Source organism: Dermacentor albipictus, chromosome 4 (genome assembly GCF_038994185.2).
Source record: "Dermacentor albipictus isolate Rhodes 1998 colony chromosome 4, USDA_Dalb.pri_finalv2, whole genome shotgun sequence".
Lineage (NCBI taxonomy): Eukaryota > Metazoa > Arthropoda > Arachnida > Ixodida > Ixodidae > Dermacentor > Dermacentor albipictus.
The window spans coordinates 120,831,593-120,849,859 of record NC_091824.1 but is presented as its reverse complement, the minus strand read 5'-3'; the positions used below and the strand labels follow the sequence as shown (position 1 = coordinate 120,849,859).

The 18,267-nt window shown below is 44.8% G+C and overlaps 1 protein-coding gene across 1 annotated transcript; it reads left to right on the top strand.

Annotated features, from left to right (window-relative positions):
* The first annotated feature begins 6,164 nt into the window (after positions 1 to 6,164).
* LOC135916057 (interferon alpha-inducible protein 27-like protein 2A) lies at positions 6,165 to 16,663 on the top strand. The gene is made up of 3 exons (XM_065449302.1): positions 6,165 to 6,319; positions 9,445 to 9,496; positions 16,343 to 16,663. The coding sequence occupies exons 2-3, from the start codon at positions 9,454 to 9,456 to the stop codon at positions 16,579 to 16,581; spliced, it is 282 nt and encodes a 93-aa protein (XP_065305374.1). The 5' UTR covers positions 6,165 to 6,319; positions 9,445 to 9,453; the 3' UTR covers positions 16,582 to 16,663.
* The last annotated feature ends 1,604 nt before the right edge of the window (positions 16,664 to 18,267 follow it).

Sequence of the window (18,267 nt, the reverse complement as noted above, 5' to 3'; positions counted from 1 at the left end):
GATTTCTTTTCCATCTCGCCTCATCTTAATCCTTTTGACATTGATTACATTCTGTTCACTGAAGCCCTCCAAGAGTTCAGCCTCAGTGAGCTCCAGCAAGTCATCGTCCGACACAACACCGCGGGTGGTGTTCATAGTACGGTGCGGGGTTACTGTTAGTTGGTTATCCCCAAATGACACTAGCTTAGGCAGTTTCTCGTATTGCTTCTTATCGCGGAGCTCCAGGAGGAGATCACCGCTTGTCATCCTGGTCGCCTTATAACCAGCTCCAAAAACATCAGTCAGGGTCTTTGATACAATGAAAGGTGAAATGGTGCGTACTGGTTTGCCTGGTGTTTCCGAGTGAACTACATGGAAACGTGGGAAGTTGTGGACTTGGCGTCCGAAAAACTGAAAAACTTCATCGGTGCGCCCTCTTTTCTGAGGGCGATCAGGAAATGGAGGAAAGGAGCTATCCATAAATATATGTGAAATTTCGGCAGCAACGCTAGCCACCCACCATGGAGTCCAACAAGGGGACGCTGCAGGGCCTGAAAAACAGGGCCTGCAAACGCCAGCTGTACGTTGCCGCTATAACCTAATATGATATAACCAAGGTTGGCTACTCACACAAGGTTAACCCTTGCTGCCAGGAAGGTCGGAAGTAATAAAGAAATGAGAAGGAGACAGGAAAGGTGGAAAGTAAGGAAAAGACGAAGGTTGTAGGGAGAGAGAGACAGGAAAAGGCAACTACCGATTTCCCCCGGGTGGGTCAGTCCGGGGGTGCCGTCTATGTGAAGCAGAGGCCAAAGGGGTGTGTTGCCTCCGCCGGGGGGCCTTTAAAGGTCCGAACACCCAGCATCAGCTCAACCTCCAGGATCCCCCTTTCCCCAGACACGGCTAAGCCGCGCACGGCTACACGCGGGAGGGTCCAACCCTCGTGTGCTCGGGTCCGTGGTGTCGCAACACACCAAACGCCTGCTTGCGCAGACGCCCCTGCGGGGGTCTTTGTTTGTTGGCTTCTCGTGATATGATTAATAACAAACCGGCCCTCTCGGTTAACTCCCTTTCTTCTCGTTCATTACTGAACGAGGGTCTCGAATCCGGCAACATTGATGCATTCAGGTATATATAGCATGCGTACGTTTATTGGCCAGTTGCCTTTCACCAAAATAATCACGTACTCCTGACGCCTGCGGCAGAAAGGATGTTCCATATCCGCCGCCAAGGTGTGTGAGTGGTGGCACTGGCTAAGACTCTCAAGGTTAGTTGTAGTAAAACATGAATACCCAAGAAAGTAGATGGGGAAACGGTGCCGCGATAGCCAAATTGGTTAGAGCATCGCACGCGTAATGCGATGACAGGGGATCGTTCCCCCCAGCGGCAAGATTTTTTTTATCTAGCTTCATTGTCATTAACTTATCACTTCTTTAATTCAATTAGTAAGTACAAGTAATTTCCTCTATGTTGTCCTTGGCGTCTTTGTTGGCTTGTCATGATATGATCTTCTATGGCTTTGTTACGGACTTTCAGCTGATGTCGGCTAGCCATAGTGAAGGCTGTTTTTAATTGTGGAGGGCACGGCCACTCCCCGAAGGCGATGGTGCCTCAGAGGCACCATCATCTCCGAGGAGGTGGCAGCCGGACTGTGTATCTGGCAGCCTATGGTCTGACGAGGGACCCCCTTTCCCCTACGCGAATCTGATCGCGGGGAACAGGAACGGGAGCGGCTGTTCCTAAATTGGACGCTGGCCCGTCCCTCTACTGTGGACAGGACAGAGCCAGTCACGGCTGTAGTTAAGCTCTGGAGTTATGGGAGCTCCTGTTCCCAAAATTTCCCTGAAGGAAGCATGCACTGACACCTGCCAAAATTTTGTCTGGCATGTCCGCAAGTGTGCGTTCTAAATTTTCCAAACGGTGCTCCATAATGGGCGTGCTTCCGACTGTTGTGCTGCCCGAGCACTGCGAGACACTAGATAGTCCTGTCGCGACCGAAGCCCCGTCACCTTGTTCCGCCAGCTCAGCTTGCTGCATGGGCTCCGAAGACCCGTCCTGTGCCTGGGGCTCCGTGAGCATGACCAATTTTGCCTCTAGCTCTTGAATTTTGTTACCAATTCCAAACTACGCGTCGGTACACTCAAAACTAGTGGAAAGAGGTATTGCTCTGACGTGTTTACGATCCGCACTTAGAAAGTCCTGCCACCACCTCGCCAATCTGAGCTTTTCGAAACAACTTAATCGTCTCGAGAAGGCCGGTTTTTCAAGATGTCTTGTGTCAATATGTGAAGAGTAGTGAAGAAAATAAAAAGAGGGAAGCACCTCAAACACAGATCGAAAAGGTAAAAAAGTTTGCACTCATCCCTTATGTAATCAGAAGAGGCATGGGTTAAAAAAGACAGCCATGAAATATGGTGTTAAAGTCACCTTTTCAGCAAGAAAACTCGTTAAACAAGATTTGCAGTCTTGTCAATAGACCTAAACATGCATCTAAGGCTATGTGCCGCGTCAAACACTCGGGGCAGCTCGTGGCATGCTCGGTGGGAGTGGTCTACGTCATTCCACTTTCGCGCGGCAAAACGTACTTTGGGCTGACGGGACGCTGCCTTAACATCCGCCTTAGGGAGCACCAAGGTGTGAGCAGGAATGCAATAGGCTCGAATCTGGCCGCGCATTGTAGAAATCGCATATGCAAACCTTTCTTTGAAGAAACCGAAATATTGTATACAAATATGAATCAAATCAACCGCGACATTGTGGAAGCCTACTTCATGCATGTAAACTCAGGCGCATGCGTCAGCCAGACTTCTATCGCTTTGCAGGATAGAGAAACTCAGTTTTTGAATGGCAAGATAGGCTAACACCCTTTCACCCTTGTAAGTGTCACTTTACACGTGTTTACATTTTCTGTATATTTTAGTCACTTGTTTGAAAAAATAAACCAGTTGTTAGTCTGCGCTCATATCGTGTATTACCTTTTGTCTTTCGTCCGGGTTGCGCTGTCCACCCCAAGGAACATGTTCAATCACCACCTCACCCAGCTTGCCTTGCTGATTGAATTTTGTTAGCCAGAATTTCGGTGTGGCACTTGAGTTCAGCATTTTGCCGCTGTAGGGCGGCTTCGGTTGGTGTTTCCGGTGCCCCCGCAGATGCGGCAACGATGGTTGCACTTATGTTCAGTACGGGCCTCGGAAGTGGTAGCCATTTGAGAGCCACAGTGGCCGCAGGGCCCCGACTTGGGCCTCGGGCAGACGTCAGCTCGGTGGCCCACCGAGCCACAGCAGTCACAGGCGGGGATCGTCTTCTTATAGAGACACACAGGAATGCCCCGATAGCTGCAGTAGATTTGACGGGGCACCATCTTCCCTTCGAAGGTGACCACTGCGACGTCAGTGTCGACCAGTTTCCTCACGGAGAGAATCTCGCCATGATTCCACCTCAGCGTTTGCTTGAAGGAGACCGATGTATCACGGGGGTCAGTGTTGATGACCCCCTTGCAAGCGTCGCCCGAGTCTTTGGCGTGTCCACGGAATGAGAGCTGGCAGTCCCCGACCACCAACATGCCGTCCCCGAGGAACCCCTCAGCGGCGGGCACTGAGTTCAGTCCACACACTAACGCATTTTGATCCCATACGGGCCATATAGGGAGGAAAACCCGTCCACAGTCACGTAAGGTTGCACACCGCAACTCCGACTTGGCCTGGAACGAAGGTCGCCTTCAGATCCAGTGTTGTGCGTGGCTTGAGCACCACGACGAGTTCGTCGCGCCCAAAGCGCGGCGCGTGCTGCGGCCGCCATCGGGGCTTGCGGGTTCCGCCCTTGAAGACGGCGCTAGCTGTGCCCCCGTGTGGAGCATGCGCGAAGCGAGCCGCAGCCTGTTGCGGATCGGCGGCGCCGGTGACCTTGGGAACGTGCGGCTTCTGCTTGCGTCGCCATGTTCGGACAATGTCGTCCAAAAGTTATTCTTCGGATGGTGGAAGGTCATCGAGTTGAGCAGTATCCATGCGTACGACTTACATAGAAGCAGGATCCTAGCCAGTCACAATCTTCGGAGCCGCCATATGGCCGGGGCTGGCGGAAGTCAACGCCATTAGGCCTAGCGGCGCGGCGGACGGCGAAACCTTCAAACTCTCAGAAATTCGTCAAAAATGGGCCCACCTTGATGAAAGTGGTGTCCACTTGTGCCGCTGAACTTCACTGAGACGATGATACCAAAATTTGCGAGGTCCGACTTGAATGAATGCAATTAGAGACGATCATTAGCGGAGCCGAGGTGTAGCGCGTTCGTTACCTACAAGCAATCAGAGGTGTTTGAAATCTGTCGCGTTCCACTCTTAAAGGCGAAGCGTAAGCGTCCTCCAGTTTTTATTAAAGCGTAGGAAATAAGGCCTCAGGATGGGTGAATGCTTGGAAATCAGCTGTCTTTGTCATATTTTAAGTACGCGGTATCGTTAGTAACGTCGCACATTCACTATTCGCATGTTTCCCCTCTACGTTCAGTTTTCCTATAATGTTTAAATACCAGAACTTACCTTTCTGCAGCTGATGACGTCCAGCGGAGCTTCGTACGGGAACTGCTGCTGCTTACCTGGTGCCACAGCAATGGAAGAACCCACAAAGAACCCGAAACGACACCGACGGGGAAAATGCGCTTGGAGTGTCCATATACTTGCTATCGCAATAAAAGCATGATTCAGCACCAAGCACGGTGTAAGATACAGGGTATTTCAGGGAACACTTTCGAAAATCTTTAAAAGTTGCCTGTGGTAGATATCACAATTCTAGTTCATGAGCTGGTCTGCTCGAAGCAGCGAACAATACTTCCACAAAAAACTGAGATCCAAAATTGACTAGTTAATGAAACATTCGCTAATTAAGTTTTCAACTAATTACATTATGGCCCATATTGCAATTTACAAACTCTAGCCATGCAATTCGCAAGGCGGATCCACTTGGAACGAATTTTCAATATGACACGCATCGAGATATAAATTCCCGAACTTTGCGGCGAAATGCATTGGCGTTCCAGTTAATTTGTTTAAAAAACGTCGTTTCATGCACTGAAGCACACAACTGGAACGTCAATGCAATTCTCCGCAAAGTCCGGGAATTTATATCTCGAAACTGGTATCCTCCTGAGAATTCGTTCAAAGTGGATCCGCCTTGCGAAGTCGTAGCAAGAAATTTTAGCAAGAATTAGTAAATTGCAATATGGGTCTAAGATAATTACCTAAAAAGCTAATTAGTCAATTCTTGTTAATTACTCGATTTTATATTTCAATTTTTTGTGCAAGTAGTGTCCGCCGCTTCGAGTAGACCGGCTCATCAACTAGAACTGAGCTATCTGGCACAGGCAACCTTTAAAATATTTTGAAAGTGTTCGCTGAAACATCTTATATATGCTCCTTTAGGTTGGGACACATCTCTGCTTGCCTCGACCAGATAAAATAACGTCGCACGGCCGCCGGTCCACTGGCAACAGCGGCTACCTACCGGCGATAAGACGCAACTTCAAGACAGGAAAGGCTTGGCCTCTCGTTGGTATAGCAACCGGCACTTCGCGGGAAATCCGAAAGGATTGAGTGGCGCGGCGAAAGTAGGGCCAGTATTTTGTAGCGATGCCTTTTCCGATGTTATGCCTTTTCAGGCTTTTCGCGCTTGGCCACTGGTCAGAGCGATGGTCTGTCCACATTGTCAACGCGATCAGGCGGCCATGTGTGGTGGATGATAACAATAGCATAGAATAAGGCATAAGGCATCGCTACAAAATAGCGGCATAGGTCACTGGCGGAGAAAGAAAGGCGTCTATCACGCGATCCCGGTAACCGAGGTGACGCCGCAGAAAGAGCGCCCGTGTGTCACTGAATTTAACGCAAAACGTCGGTTGCCATACCAACGGTAGATAAAACCTTTTCTGTCTTGAAGTTGCGTCGCCCTGCCGATAGATATCCGCTGCGGTCACCGGACCGACGGGCGCGCGCCGTTGCTAACTTACCTGGTCGATCATTTCTCGCGAGTATCCTCACCTAAAGAGTAAAGAGTCAGTACCGCGCGCAGCAAGAGAGCGCGCGGTACTGAAGGAGAAACAAAACGAATTTCCGCGCCGATCAACGCAGCCGACATAACGCGTACTAGCCAGCGTTCAAACCGCGCGCGTCCGAAAACGAAAACGAAAGTGTGGTTCAGTTCAACCGCTTGGTGCGGCAACTCGACTCAGTTGGCATCGGTGACGCTTCCCAGTTAGTTGGTTGCCGCAAGGTAGGCCGGAGGGCCCAACATTTTGCTGTGGAAACTGCAAGTCTGCGCTGCCTTCAACCCGACCAGTTCAACCTACGAACAAAAGGTAGTACTGTCTGTGTAGCTTCCCCCCTTCCAAACCCGCATTTTTTCTAGGTCGTCCTGAGGCAATGCGCCGACACGCAACACCCGCTTGGATCCGAAACTATAGACGGAACAGTGGCCCGATAGACGAAACTATGCTTTTATCGGTTTCATGCTTGATAAAAAACGCACATTAGGACCCTTGGGCCATTCTACATGCATCTATATTAAGCGGCGTTTTGCATTTCTGCATGGCCCACACGCAAAAAAACAACTGAAAGAGGAATGGCCATATGGACAGGATGTCTAGTAAGTAGTAGTTATATTCAGGTCTAATAAAGGTGTCGCACGGGGCTCGTTTGCTCGCAATCGAGCCCGATCGGTATCGAATTTCTCAGTCGAGATTGACTCGGCTCAGTCTGAATCGCAGCCGAAAATTTCGGTCCGGATCGGGCTCTATCGCGATCGAAAGTGCCACCGGTATAAAACACCCACGGTAACCCGAGCTGTGCACACGTAATCAGGTGTTATGTAAATTTCTTTGCCACATCAAATAAAAAAAAAACGCTTAGTGGCCAAGAGTTGAAAAATTCTGCATACAGGCATAAAAACATTGTTACGGGGTACGTGGCACCTGTAGCCTATAGAGTTTTTAAAAAATTGCCTGTTGCATTGCAGCACAATTTTACTCCTTGAACCGAATAATTTGAACAGGCAGACTTGAACGGTGAAGTCGATACGCACTGTCGACGAATATCAATAAATTTATTCGCGATTGCCGGCACAAATTGCAATTTACGAACTGTAGACGGCGAGTTCGCAAGACGTATCCAATTGGAGTGCATTCTAAGAAGTAAAGTAAGTGGAATAAAGTAAGTGGAACAACACCACATTTGTACCTAAATTTCACTGCGCAGCTCATATTGTACCCGAGTAGTGGATATGCCTTGCTGACCCACCAGCTACAATTAGGAAACCTTACTATATGTGCCGCAAAGCAAATAGTTACCATTTAGCGAAATTGTGATAATTTGTCAATTATGCATTTTGATTTATTGTACAAGTAATATCTGCCTCTTTGAGCGATCCAGTTTGAGGATTATTCGCCACGGGCAATTTTTAAATGTTTTGTATAGTCGAAAAGTGAAACATCCGATATATTGACTTCTCCACTTGTTTCATACCGAGGCCACATAGTGCAATCAAGTCACTAACTTTATCTGTACTGTACAATATACGTTCCTCCACAGATAACACATATAAACGTTTGCCCTCAAGGGTGCTGAAGAAAGAAAAAAAAATCACTTTACATGTATAATTTAAAGCAATATATAACCTTGATAGTGCTCTATCTAAAGGTGTTTATTGTCTGGCCCATTGTGAGGAGAGAGTCGCTACCAGCTGCCCCGTCGGTCTGGTGTGCTCAGGCCGCTACCTGTGCGCTACATTCTGCTATATCTGTGCGTAATGTATAAAGTTTTTCATTTTCTCTTCGTCTGCTCCAAGAGTTTGTCTTTGGTCCTCCATCCCGAAGTCGCAATAGTGCATGTATTCAGGTGCAAAAATTGCTGTAATCTCTGGCCATCATATAAGATTTGATACGGTCAGCCTGCCCCAATGCAGAGGTTGTACAGTGGAAAAATGTGCTGATAGAAAGGCATTTTGCATGCTATATGCACAGTTCAGTCTTAAAAGAGCTAACAAGTGCAGTCGACAAGACCTGGTGCGTGTCATCCACCACGGCTATTACATTTCTAGCTCAAAAAAAGCTTACTTAGATTCCAACATTGTATTGGATCTGCATTTGTTTTTTGTATCGAACCCACTAATTTCATTAAGAGGTAGGCAGCAAATGGTGTTAAATTCATTTTGTATGTTGTAACCTATGTTTCAAACTCGAGAATGCATTTTTTTAAGCTGACAAACATTCTGGCTAAAGGAGGCTAAAAACTCGACTTATAACTTTTTTGGACATTAAAACTGGTCGCTTAGCTTTGTGTGGGAAGGATTCATGCACAAATATATGATCATGATCGAAGAACCATTGCGAGGTGGAGGAGATGGAGAGAAGGCCCATAACCACCACTTTTTTATGACTCGTTACGACTGCGACCGGCCTCTTTACAGTGAAATACAAGCAGTTTGTTGACTTCACCCTTCCACATTCATAAATCGCAATAGATTAATATCATCGTCATGCGCCAGGGAAGAAAATCCTTTAGGCCCTCCCCTGCTCCTCTTTAAAGAACAATTGTCAGTTTTTTTCCTAACTTTGCCAATCTCGGCTCTCTTTTTGCTGGCAGGTCGTATTATTTTTATTTTTTTTTGGTCAAAGGAAAGTTGTGTTGAAATAAGCGTATTGAGACCTTCCCATTAAAACTGCTTGCAAAAAGCTTTGAATGTTATCACAGTGCTTGGGCTTATCTTGGAGCGATAGCCTCTTTCATGCCTGCTCATTGTCTGTGTTTCCAAGTGCTTGTGCTTATCGTGGTGCGATATCTCTTTTATGTCTGCTCATTGGCTGTGTTGCCAAGTATATTTGCAGGCAAAAGTAAGCATGGAGCGGAAATTTGGCTTGTGTGAGTGCACAGCTTTTTAGTTAGTGTAGTCTATCCTAAGCAGACAGTTCTACACTCTACATACATGGAAGCAAGCCTTTTGTGTTTTAACTTGACCTGCACGACTTTCTTTTTCTTTTTTCCGCATTGTCGTATTTTTGACATCTGCAGGTGCCTTTGTTGCAAACCTTGATTTCTAATGCCACGTAGATGTATCGAAGGCACTGCAGCAGTTGTTATTGGCGTTTTCGCCCTCGTTGTACATATTCTTCATGTCGGCACAAAATACCATGTGTAGAAAAATGGTAGCTAAAAATTTACATGGAAGCAGTTTATAGATGGGACTTGCTCGGCTATATTGTTGCTTTGCAAGTTTGCATGCATTGTACTAAACACATTTTTTGTACCCTGTTTACAACTTGTGAAGTCAACTGTGTCAGTTCACAGCCATTGTCAGAGTTGTTCGTAAAATTTATACCATGGCACACAGTTCGCATTTAAAAATTTTTCAAATTTCTTGAAACCTTTGTAGCTCAACCTCACCTGGTTATTGATCAGTTTATAACTTATCTTTCTCTTTCTTTTGCAGCTGTGAAAAATGGCTGACACTGGAAGCATTCTTGCTGTAGGAGGTGCCATCAGTATGTACTAGCACCCTTTCACTTTTTTTTCTTTTTTCTCTCGCAAACCGTTATTTGAGCTTTACTAGTCAAATTGGTATGACAAGTAACTAAATCCTGGGCTGCAGATTCCTGAAGGAATCATTAGTGTGAAGTTCTATATCCTCCTGAGAACCGAAGTCTGCTCAAGGGCATAGTAACTTTTAAAGCCTGTTCTTATTAGCGATTGGTGTTATGAATAGGAAAACACCATTCTTTTGTTTGAATACTCCAGTTAGATGATGGAGGAATCACCTCCATGTATATGGAGAAAGTAACCATCTCCTCATGACTCTTGTCATAATAACCTTTTTTATTGGCGAAAAGAATATATGAAGATCTAACACAGCTTGATATGTTGGCTTGTTGATGCTGCGTCGTTTAGTTTTGTGTCAACTTGCAGTAATTGGGGAGGTACTTGACATTTGCCTTTTCTCGTTTGTGACGACACAATGGCCTAGACTGATTGGTGGCTATTTTCACAAATACTCACTGCATAAATGTTTCTACACCACTTTCAAACTGTTCAGCATGCTTCAGACTTTAAATGCGGGGTGCATATTTTACGTAATTGCAGCTGATCTAATCCCAAAAAGCAGTAAGAGCAATTCACCCAATTAGGTACTGTGGGGACGAAGAGGGTAGTCTCCTATACGCACTTCTGTGCCTGCTGGATCGCCACAAAACTGCCGTCGTCAGTGGAAGAGTCACTTACATAGGACGAGTCATAATAATTTGGGTAGGGTAATTGCGCTTCTTGCCGGCACATTGTCATGCACCAATGGTGCAATGCAGCAGCAAAGAAAGGAAGTTATCTGTGCTCTGTGTTGGTGGTTGTTGTAGGCAACAGTAAACAATATTGAAAAGCAGCTAGAAGCAAACCAGTAATATTTCACACATTGCTACCGCACATCTTTTCTATTTTATTTTAGCAGCAAGTACCAAAATGTTGAAACCACATCAGAAGCAGTGTACATGTATACTATTTACAAAATGGGAATGCTTACCACACCATATTGGCAGAAATCACACTGCACTTGTGAAATAGATGGATGTATTCTTGCCATTGGCTTATATCTAAATGAAAAGAGCGTTAGGGCTTCGGTTTTTTTCATGCCCCATTGGAGCTCACATGCCGTGTAAAGCAGTGATGCAGACAAGAGCACCTTGATGTCATCGTAAACGAGAAGAAATGGGGTTAACCGAGGGGCCCACTTTTTATTAGTTGTGTCATAATAAGCCAAAAAACACTGACCCCAAGGAAACCATAGGGGAAATTACCTGTGCTTAATAAGGGAAATAAAGAAACAATAAGTTAATGGAAATGAAAGTGGATGATAAAACAACTTGCTGCAGGTGGGGAGGGTGATCCCACAACCTTCGCATTTCGGGTGCGATGCTCTACCAATTGAGCTGCTGCGGCACCGTTTCCCCATCCACTTTCTTGGGTATATATGCTTCCTAATAGAAACCTGGGGTGCGATCGGAGATAGTTGTTCGGCGCGTTCGTTGAAGTGAATTCCGGCGTCGTTTTTCTTTCTCGAAACAAATAATTCGTTGGTTGCACAGAGAAATCGACAACATCATCGGTGCCAGCGAGCCACTGGGATGTTGTCGCTGCCTCTTGAAAAGTGCGCCACTCTTCCCGTCGTTTTTTTTTTTTGCTTTTTCCTTCTCGCTGTGCGCGACACCACCTAGGGACGACGCAAAGAACCTAATAGTTATAAATTGCAGTAGTCACACGTACTGCTATTTGAAAACGTGTTTGGGCTTGAGAAGAAAAAATACATTATTTTAGACAAAGATTTCATTCAATTGGAAGACGAGAAACATTTGGCTTTGTAGTATACTGTTTGCAAGCAGATGACAAACGACGGAGGTAAACTTCCGGGGAGGTGACCGCTTCCTGATTGGCTACTCTCTCCGCCCCGCTGTCACAAATTTTGCATACTGCAACTTTGTGACGTTGCAGCAACTGAACAGAATGCGTATCGAACAAAATATCTCCGATCGCGCCCCTGGGAGTGTTAACCAGCGCCACCATTCACGGATCTTGGCGGCGGATGTGGAACATCCTTTCACACTGCAGGCATTACGAGAATGTGATCTTTTTGGGTGAAGGCAACAGGTCAATAACCCCACACATGCTACCTGAAGGCATCAATATTGCCGGATTCGAGACCCTCATTATGTAATAAACGAGAAGAAATGGGGTTAACCGAGGGGCCCACTTTTTATTAGTTGTGTCATAATAAGCCAAAAAACACTGACCCCAAGGACACCATAGGGGAAATTACTTGTGCTTAATAAATGAAATAAACGACTAGTTAATGGAAATGAAAGTGGATGAAAAAACAACTTGCCGCAGGTGGGGAAAGATCCCGCAACCTTGGCGAAATGCGAAGGTTCTTGCATGATGCAGAGTTGGGAGCTTTTATTTAACAACTTTCTTTTATGTATTAAAAGAAGGGGGGGGGGGGCATCTTTGGTGCCTCCCACCATGCCGCATACTGATCCAGAGAAGGACGCAACCATCGTGCGGCAACAGCAGACTCCCATCGCTTTCCCAATGTACAACTCCATCACATGCTACGAAACTACATTCAGTTGCATACTTGGCAGTGTCTATGGCGCATGTGCTGGTGTTTTAGCATGTCCCATAGCTTTCGCTGCACTACAAGTTGAATGTGTAAAAGTCGTGGCTTACTTGCTTGAGCAACGACACTATGCATGTGGCACCATAACCATAATTCCAGCGTTGGTGGCTTCCCATTGTTCTTCTGATCCTCTGGCAGGCACAGACTATATAGGAGGCTATATGAAAATTCACATTGCATTTCAATAATGCAGCCACTGAACTCCACAACCTGCTGCATTTTCTCAAGCTTTTTGTGTACTGTAACTCGTGAAGGGCAGTGCCTTTAGTAAATTTTCTTTCTGAAGGTCTTGGGAGGAGGAGGGAAGCCCTCCTGTGTGCCAAGTCAGTTAAGGGGAGATGCTCCTGGAAACAACTTTTTTGATACTTGTACTAGAGGTTTCAAAATTCAGACAATTACTCAGTTTTCTAGCAGATTTCAAATATGCCATTACATTTTGTGTTGCCGTTGCAATTCTTAAGTTATGTGATGCCCTATGGCAAAATATAGTTTTCTTTGTGGGCACTTATTTATGTACAACATTTTCACAAAGAACATCGTGCTGTAGCTTGTTTAGCTCTTTATAGATCACAAAGTGCCAATATCTAGCCAAACAGCATGTACAATTACTGGAACTATGCAAGAAGATTAGAGCATTTGACCTATTTTTTTTCTCGATTCCCTAAAATATAACCTTTTAGTTTTGCAACTAATGCTAGGAGACATTGCAAGTTTATGTAGCTATCAGCACTGTACATATCTTCAAGATTAAGTATGCCAAATTTCATTAGTATAAGACAATGATAGATGTACAAAGTTATTTTCATGTGATTAGGAAAAAAATTGGCTGAAGTGTCCTCATCTTTTTTCACAGTTGCAATAATTGTAGATGCTTTGTGTATAGATATCGGCACTTAACGGTCTACAAAGAGCTAAATAAGCTACAGCACAGTTTTTTGTGAAAATTTATTACACAATAAAGTGCCCAGAAAATTGCTCTATTTTGCCATCGTGTAGGACATAACTCAATAAATATAGTGGTTACACAGAAACTAATGTCATATTTGAAATCTGCTCGTAATGCTCTATAAGTGGGTGGATTTTCAAATATCTAGTACAAATATTTAAAAGATGTTTTTTCGAGGAGCCTAGTTCCGAATCTGGTAACCAAAGCATTCATTAAGCCAAAGCAGAATAAAATACATTTCAGGTACTTATATATATATATACAACGCACACCCACGTTTACGCACAGGAAGATTCTTGCATTTCACCCTCGTTGACGTTGCAACAGCTAGAAAAACTGCGGCCTCATGCTCGGCAGCAAAATGTCATAACCACTGAGCAATTACGAGTCTGTATTGAACTTCCACTATCAGTTGCACACCACTTTTAAAAGGACACTAAAGAATTAAATAATGATCTATGCTGGTGAATTATCTTGCTACAATACAAAAAAAGCCATGGTTACACTGAGAAGAGGCTTGGTAATCTAGAAAAGATGCAAAAACAATACAAGTGGCAACATCACGTTGAAGTTCTTGCACCAGATATCTGTGAGGTCATGGATTCTGATGGCGTTTGCTTGGGCCTAGTTAATTATCTATTGGTAAAGTTGGTCTATATAGTCTTCTATAAAAAAAGCAATTACAAAACTTAACAAGTCCAAAGAATGTTTACTGAGCCACAACGGCCCAAATATGAAAAATTACTTAGGAATTTGTGACATCACTGTAATACCTGTGCTGGGGTGGGGGCACGAAATTCAGTGAAACTTCGACTGTCATTTCTTCTAATAATTAACCTTTTACCACAAAAAGGACCCCTAGCGTTAACTGATTAGTCGGAAACCTTGCTTACAAGAGGAACTTTAAAAGAAACAACTAAAGATGCATGAACTGGACAGAAAAATAGAAAAGTGCACGCCTACACACATACACTCTCACACACACATAAACAAACAAAAAGCTAGAACACTTCGAACAGTTCATTCTTGCAACCTTGTTTTTACTTTATACCCCACAGACACGAGCATAATCTAAACATGTCAATACAGTGTGCAGTACAAGAAAATCGAAAAAGGGACAACCTATCAAACTTAATGTAGTCACAAGGTCAGAAGAATAAACTGTTGGAAGCAGTACTTTTGTGCATACGTACCTTTGTTCTGTCCAGTTCTTGCTCCTTTAGTGTCTGTTATGGAACACCTATGTACCTAAACTTCCACCCTTGTGTTAAAGGGGTCCTGAACCACACTTCTGGCTTGATCAAAAAAACATAGTCCACAGATAACACAGGCTACTGTGAACATCTCAGCCAAATTTTGCAGTCATGCGTGGTACGTGGAGCTCGCAAGTGCAGCGCAAAGTCACTTTTTCTCAAATGCTCTCTTTTCAACAGAAGCCTTTCTCATTTTTTCCTGGATGCTTTATTTAGCAATATAGCAGATTTTCATAAGCAGCTGCTATTGGCCAATCAGGGGATTTGCATCAGTGCGCTTCTTCCTACTGTTACTATGTATATTGATTGATACAGTTTGATAACCAGGCTGAAGTAAGCAAAAATCCGCACTCGAATTTCGATAATAATTATGTACTTCCAGAAGAAGCCGACTATCGTCTGCTCAGGCTCGACCGCGGCCGCCTACGGAGGAACTAAACTTTGGCCACACTGTTTATCGGTGTCGTAGCAGTCGGGTCCTGCCAATTTCAACTAGCTTTGAACACTCGACTAGCCTCAAACCATGCAAAACTTAAGGTCAGACCATACGCACGTTTGCCAGCGTGAACTCACTCCTGGCTGCTTCTGGTCAGACGCCTTGGCAGACTTCACTTCATATTGAGCTATCGATAGCACTTCAATATGGCAAGTTGCATGTGGCTACTGTCCGGCGGGCCAAGCTGGTGCGGGACAAAGCTGGTCCGCACCACATAGCACGATCAGACTGGAGCATGTGAGTGCGAACGCGCACTCGAGCTTCGTCATGCACAAAGTAGTGCACGACTGTAGTGCGCATATGCACTACAGTTACTACAGTATCTTGTAGCTGCGGTCTGCTTCGTAACCTAGATATCGTAGCCACTGCAGGTTGCTGCGACGAGTCCGCTGGCTTGAGCGCACTGTGGCTCTCAAAGGACAACGACGTTTTGCACGTCTTAGTTGCCAAAATTGGAAGTACTGGCATCTACGTGAACATTGAAAATCATATTTGAACTGCACACCACGGTGATGTTCAGTAGGCAGAGCGTTGTGGGCATGCTGTGCAGTATGTTGCAGTTAAATATGCTTGAAGCAGTAATGCTTTGCTTAAAGGGACATCAAAGAGAAGCCCCAAACTTTTTTAAACTGATAAAGTAATCTATAATATGCTGTGGTAGACCAGTGGCCATGGTATTGCACTGCTGAACTCAAATCACAATTTCAATCCCAGGCACTGTGGCCATATTCCGATGTGGACAGAACTGAAAAATGCTCGTGTACTGTGCATTGGGTACATGTTAAAGAACCCCATGTGGACAAAATTAATTTGGAGCCCCTCGCTACAGCATGCCTCATAATAAAATGGTAGTTACGGCGCATTTAAAAAAAGTACACTTTCAAAATATTGATTCCATTATTGCCGTAAGAGTTTGATTAATAGAAGAGACCACGAAAGCTACTAAAGTTCAGTTTTCTTAAAAATTTCATTGCAGAGTCCCAGTGCGATTGTGTCAGTGCAGTCTTGCAGGTTTTAAAGTATGTTCTCATATTTAGGTCTGTGTGGCACGGTATACATTCTTGATTTTTGCCACGTTCAGTCCTTGGCTCCTTTGCAGTGCAGTTTAGTCCCACCTTGTAATACAAAGAATTTACCAGGCTGCAGCAAATACATCGGAACCCATGATGTCACGATGAGTACGAGCTGGTACAAAGGCAGCGTTGCCACCAGTCTTTCATTTTGCATCTTGCTTATCAAGCCTCCTCTCATAATAAGTGGCTTTGCTGGAATTGCAGACGTGAAATTTACTAATACAGCTTAACTAATTTTTCTTTTAGTGCCCCTTTAAGGCATACTTAGTACAGCAGGCTTAGTGCTATAGGCACAGGAAACATTGTTCTATAGTGCTGCAGGTCAGGATACATGTTCTTGAACTGCTGGTATTGCACCACCAATGTGATGCCATCTTTTCCATCATTGTACTTTTCTGTGCAGTTGGAGCAGCGGGTGCCCTCGTTGCTGCACCTGTTGCATTGGGTGCCATCGGCTTTGGTGCCGCCGGTGTTACTGCCGGCTCAATGGCTGCTGCTGCACAGGCCACCATGGGTGGCTTCGTTGCAAAGGGCAGCCTGTTTGCTCTTTGCCAAAGCTGGGGTGCTGCAGGCATTCCCGTCGTTGCAAAGGGAGTCTTGGCCACAGCCGGTGCTGTTCTTGGCTACAACGTTGGAGACTGAACTGCCTTTGCTAGCAGACACCATGACATGCACAAGTGTTTGTCTAAGGTGCAATAATAAAACCAGAAAATTCAACCCTTGCTCTTCTTTTTTATAATTTTTTTTAATGCTGCCTGTATGGCATCTTTGTTATGCAAAACTGTGCCAGTTCTACAAGTGGTGGCTCTTGGACACTTGACACTGATCTGTGTACATTGAACCGACCAAGGTTTGTATGCCTTAAAATCCTTGGAGTTTAGAAAAAAAGATTGAAGGGCCGTTAAAACGCCTTGAAAATAAATGTGCTTCTTGAATTCCTTGAAGACTGCGGTTGAAGGCAACATCGAACATTCAAAGCTAGAAACTCTGCAAAGAGGCTATGCCATGGACACTGTTTATAGGGAAACAATCCAGATTATTTACTTTAAAGACTGTTCCAATGGGCTTGTTAAATCACTGTTGCCATCTTGGAGCTGGGTAAACACGGATCAAGTGGCCAAGTACTCCCACCATTTTGTTCTTTCTGCTACTTGGTTTCTGCCGCAGCCATCGTGGCTCAATTTTGATGCCCCAGGCTCTAAAAATGCCTAGTGAACAATAAGTTTCAGCCATTCAGCATCAACAAAGTATATAGGTGAAATCTGACAGTGCTAATCACCGTGTCAGATGGCGATTGACATCAATACAATAGGAAAATTGATGTAGAAAAGTGATCTGAAGAGCTTGAAGCATGTGTCCAACTCAGCAGCTAAAAAGGACGTTTCACTACTTTTCACTGTGTATGCATGAATAAGGTTTGTTTCCCCCTCGAATATTGGCATCATTGAACTGCCCTTGAATTTTCAATCACATGTTCTGTACAAGCCCTGTCCAACCCTTTTGTGTACTCGCTGTGATGCCATTGAGTACATGACAAACAATTGTGCTACGGCAACGGCCATCAATCCGTCTACTGTCTTGGGTAGTATGTTTGCTAGATCTAGCCCTGGGAGTGCCACTAGGGGCTATGGTAAGCAGGTGTGGGACACCCTTCTTTTGCCCGATGGCATCGCGAAACTAAATAAATCCTCGTATGCACGATATCCAATGACATCAAGACTGACCAATTCAAGAGCCTCACTATGAATGAATGCTGTAGCACAATTGGTAGTGCACAGCGCGCATAATGCAGTGGGTGTGGGTTCGGCTCCCACAGCGGCAAGTTATTTTGTCCACTTTCTTTTCCCTTCATTATTTTCTACATTTAGGTTTCAAACAGTTTCCCCTATGCTTTCCTTGGCTTCATTGTCTGTTGGTTTTATGTGGTCATAACCAACAAAAATCCGAGTCCTTTGGTTTCCCTTCTCTCGTTCATGCATAGTAAAAGACTCAGATCTGGCAACCTTGATGTCATTAGATAGCATACAATGTTATTTCCAGCTGTGAGCCTGCTCTGCAAAGTTCATGTGTTTGGGACGTCAATGGGCGAAAAGGGGTCCTCCGCCTGCCATGGTCCTGAGTAAATACCTAAGATAGTGGACGGATTGGTAGCTGTCGCTGTACACAATTCATTTATCCGCTTATTTTTAGTACTCTCAAGATACATGCGAGTACATTATACAAGGGAGGGGTGGAGAAAAAATATAGCACATGACCAAGAATGCATATTTAGAAGCAATTTCAGAAATTCAAAATGCGCAAAGATGACACAAAACACGGTGAAAAAAT

Bases quoted from the DNA above. Each gene is read 5' to 3' on its own strand.
- LOC135916057 (XM_065449302.1), top strand. From the start codon at position 9,454: ATGGCTGACACTGGAAGCATTCTTGCTGTAGGAGGTGCCATCA. The intron at 9,497-16,342 runs GTATGTACTAGC...TTTTCTGTGCAG, and splicing joins TGCTGTAGGAGGTGCCATCA to TTGGAGCAGCGGGTGCCCTC.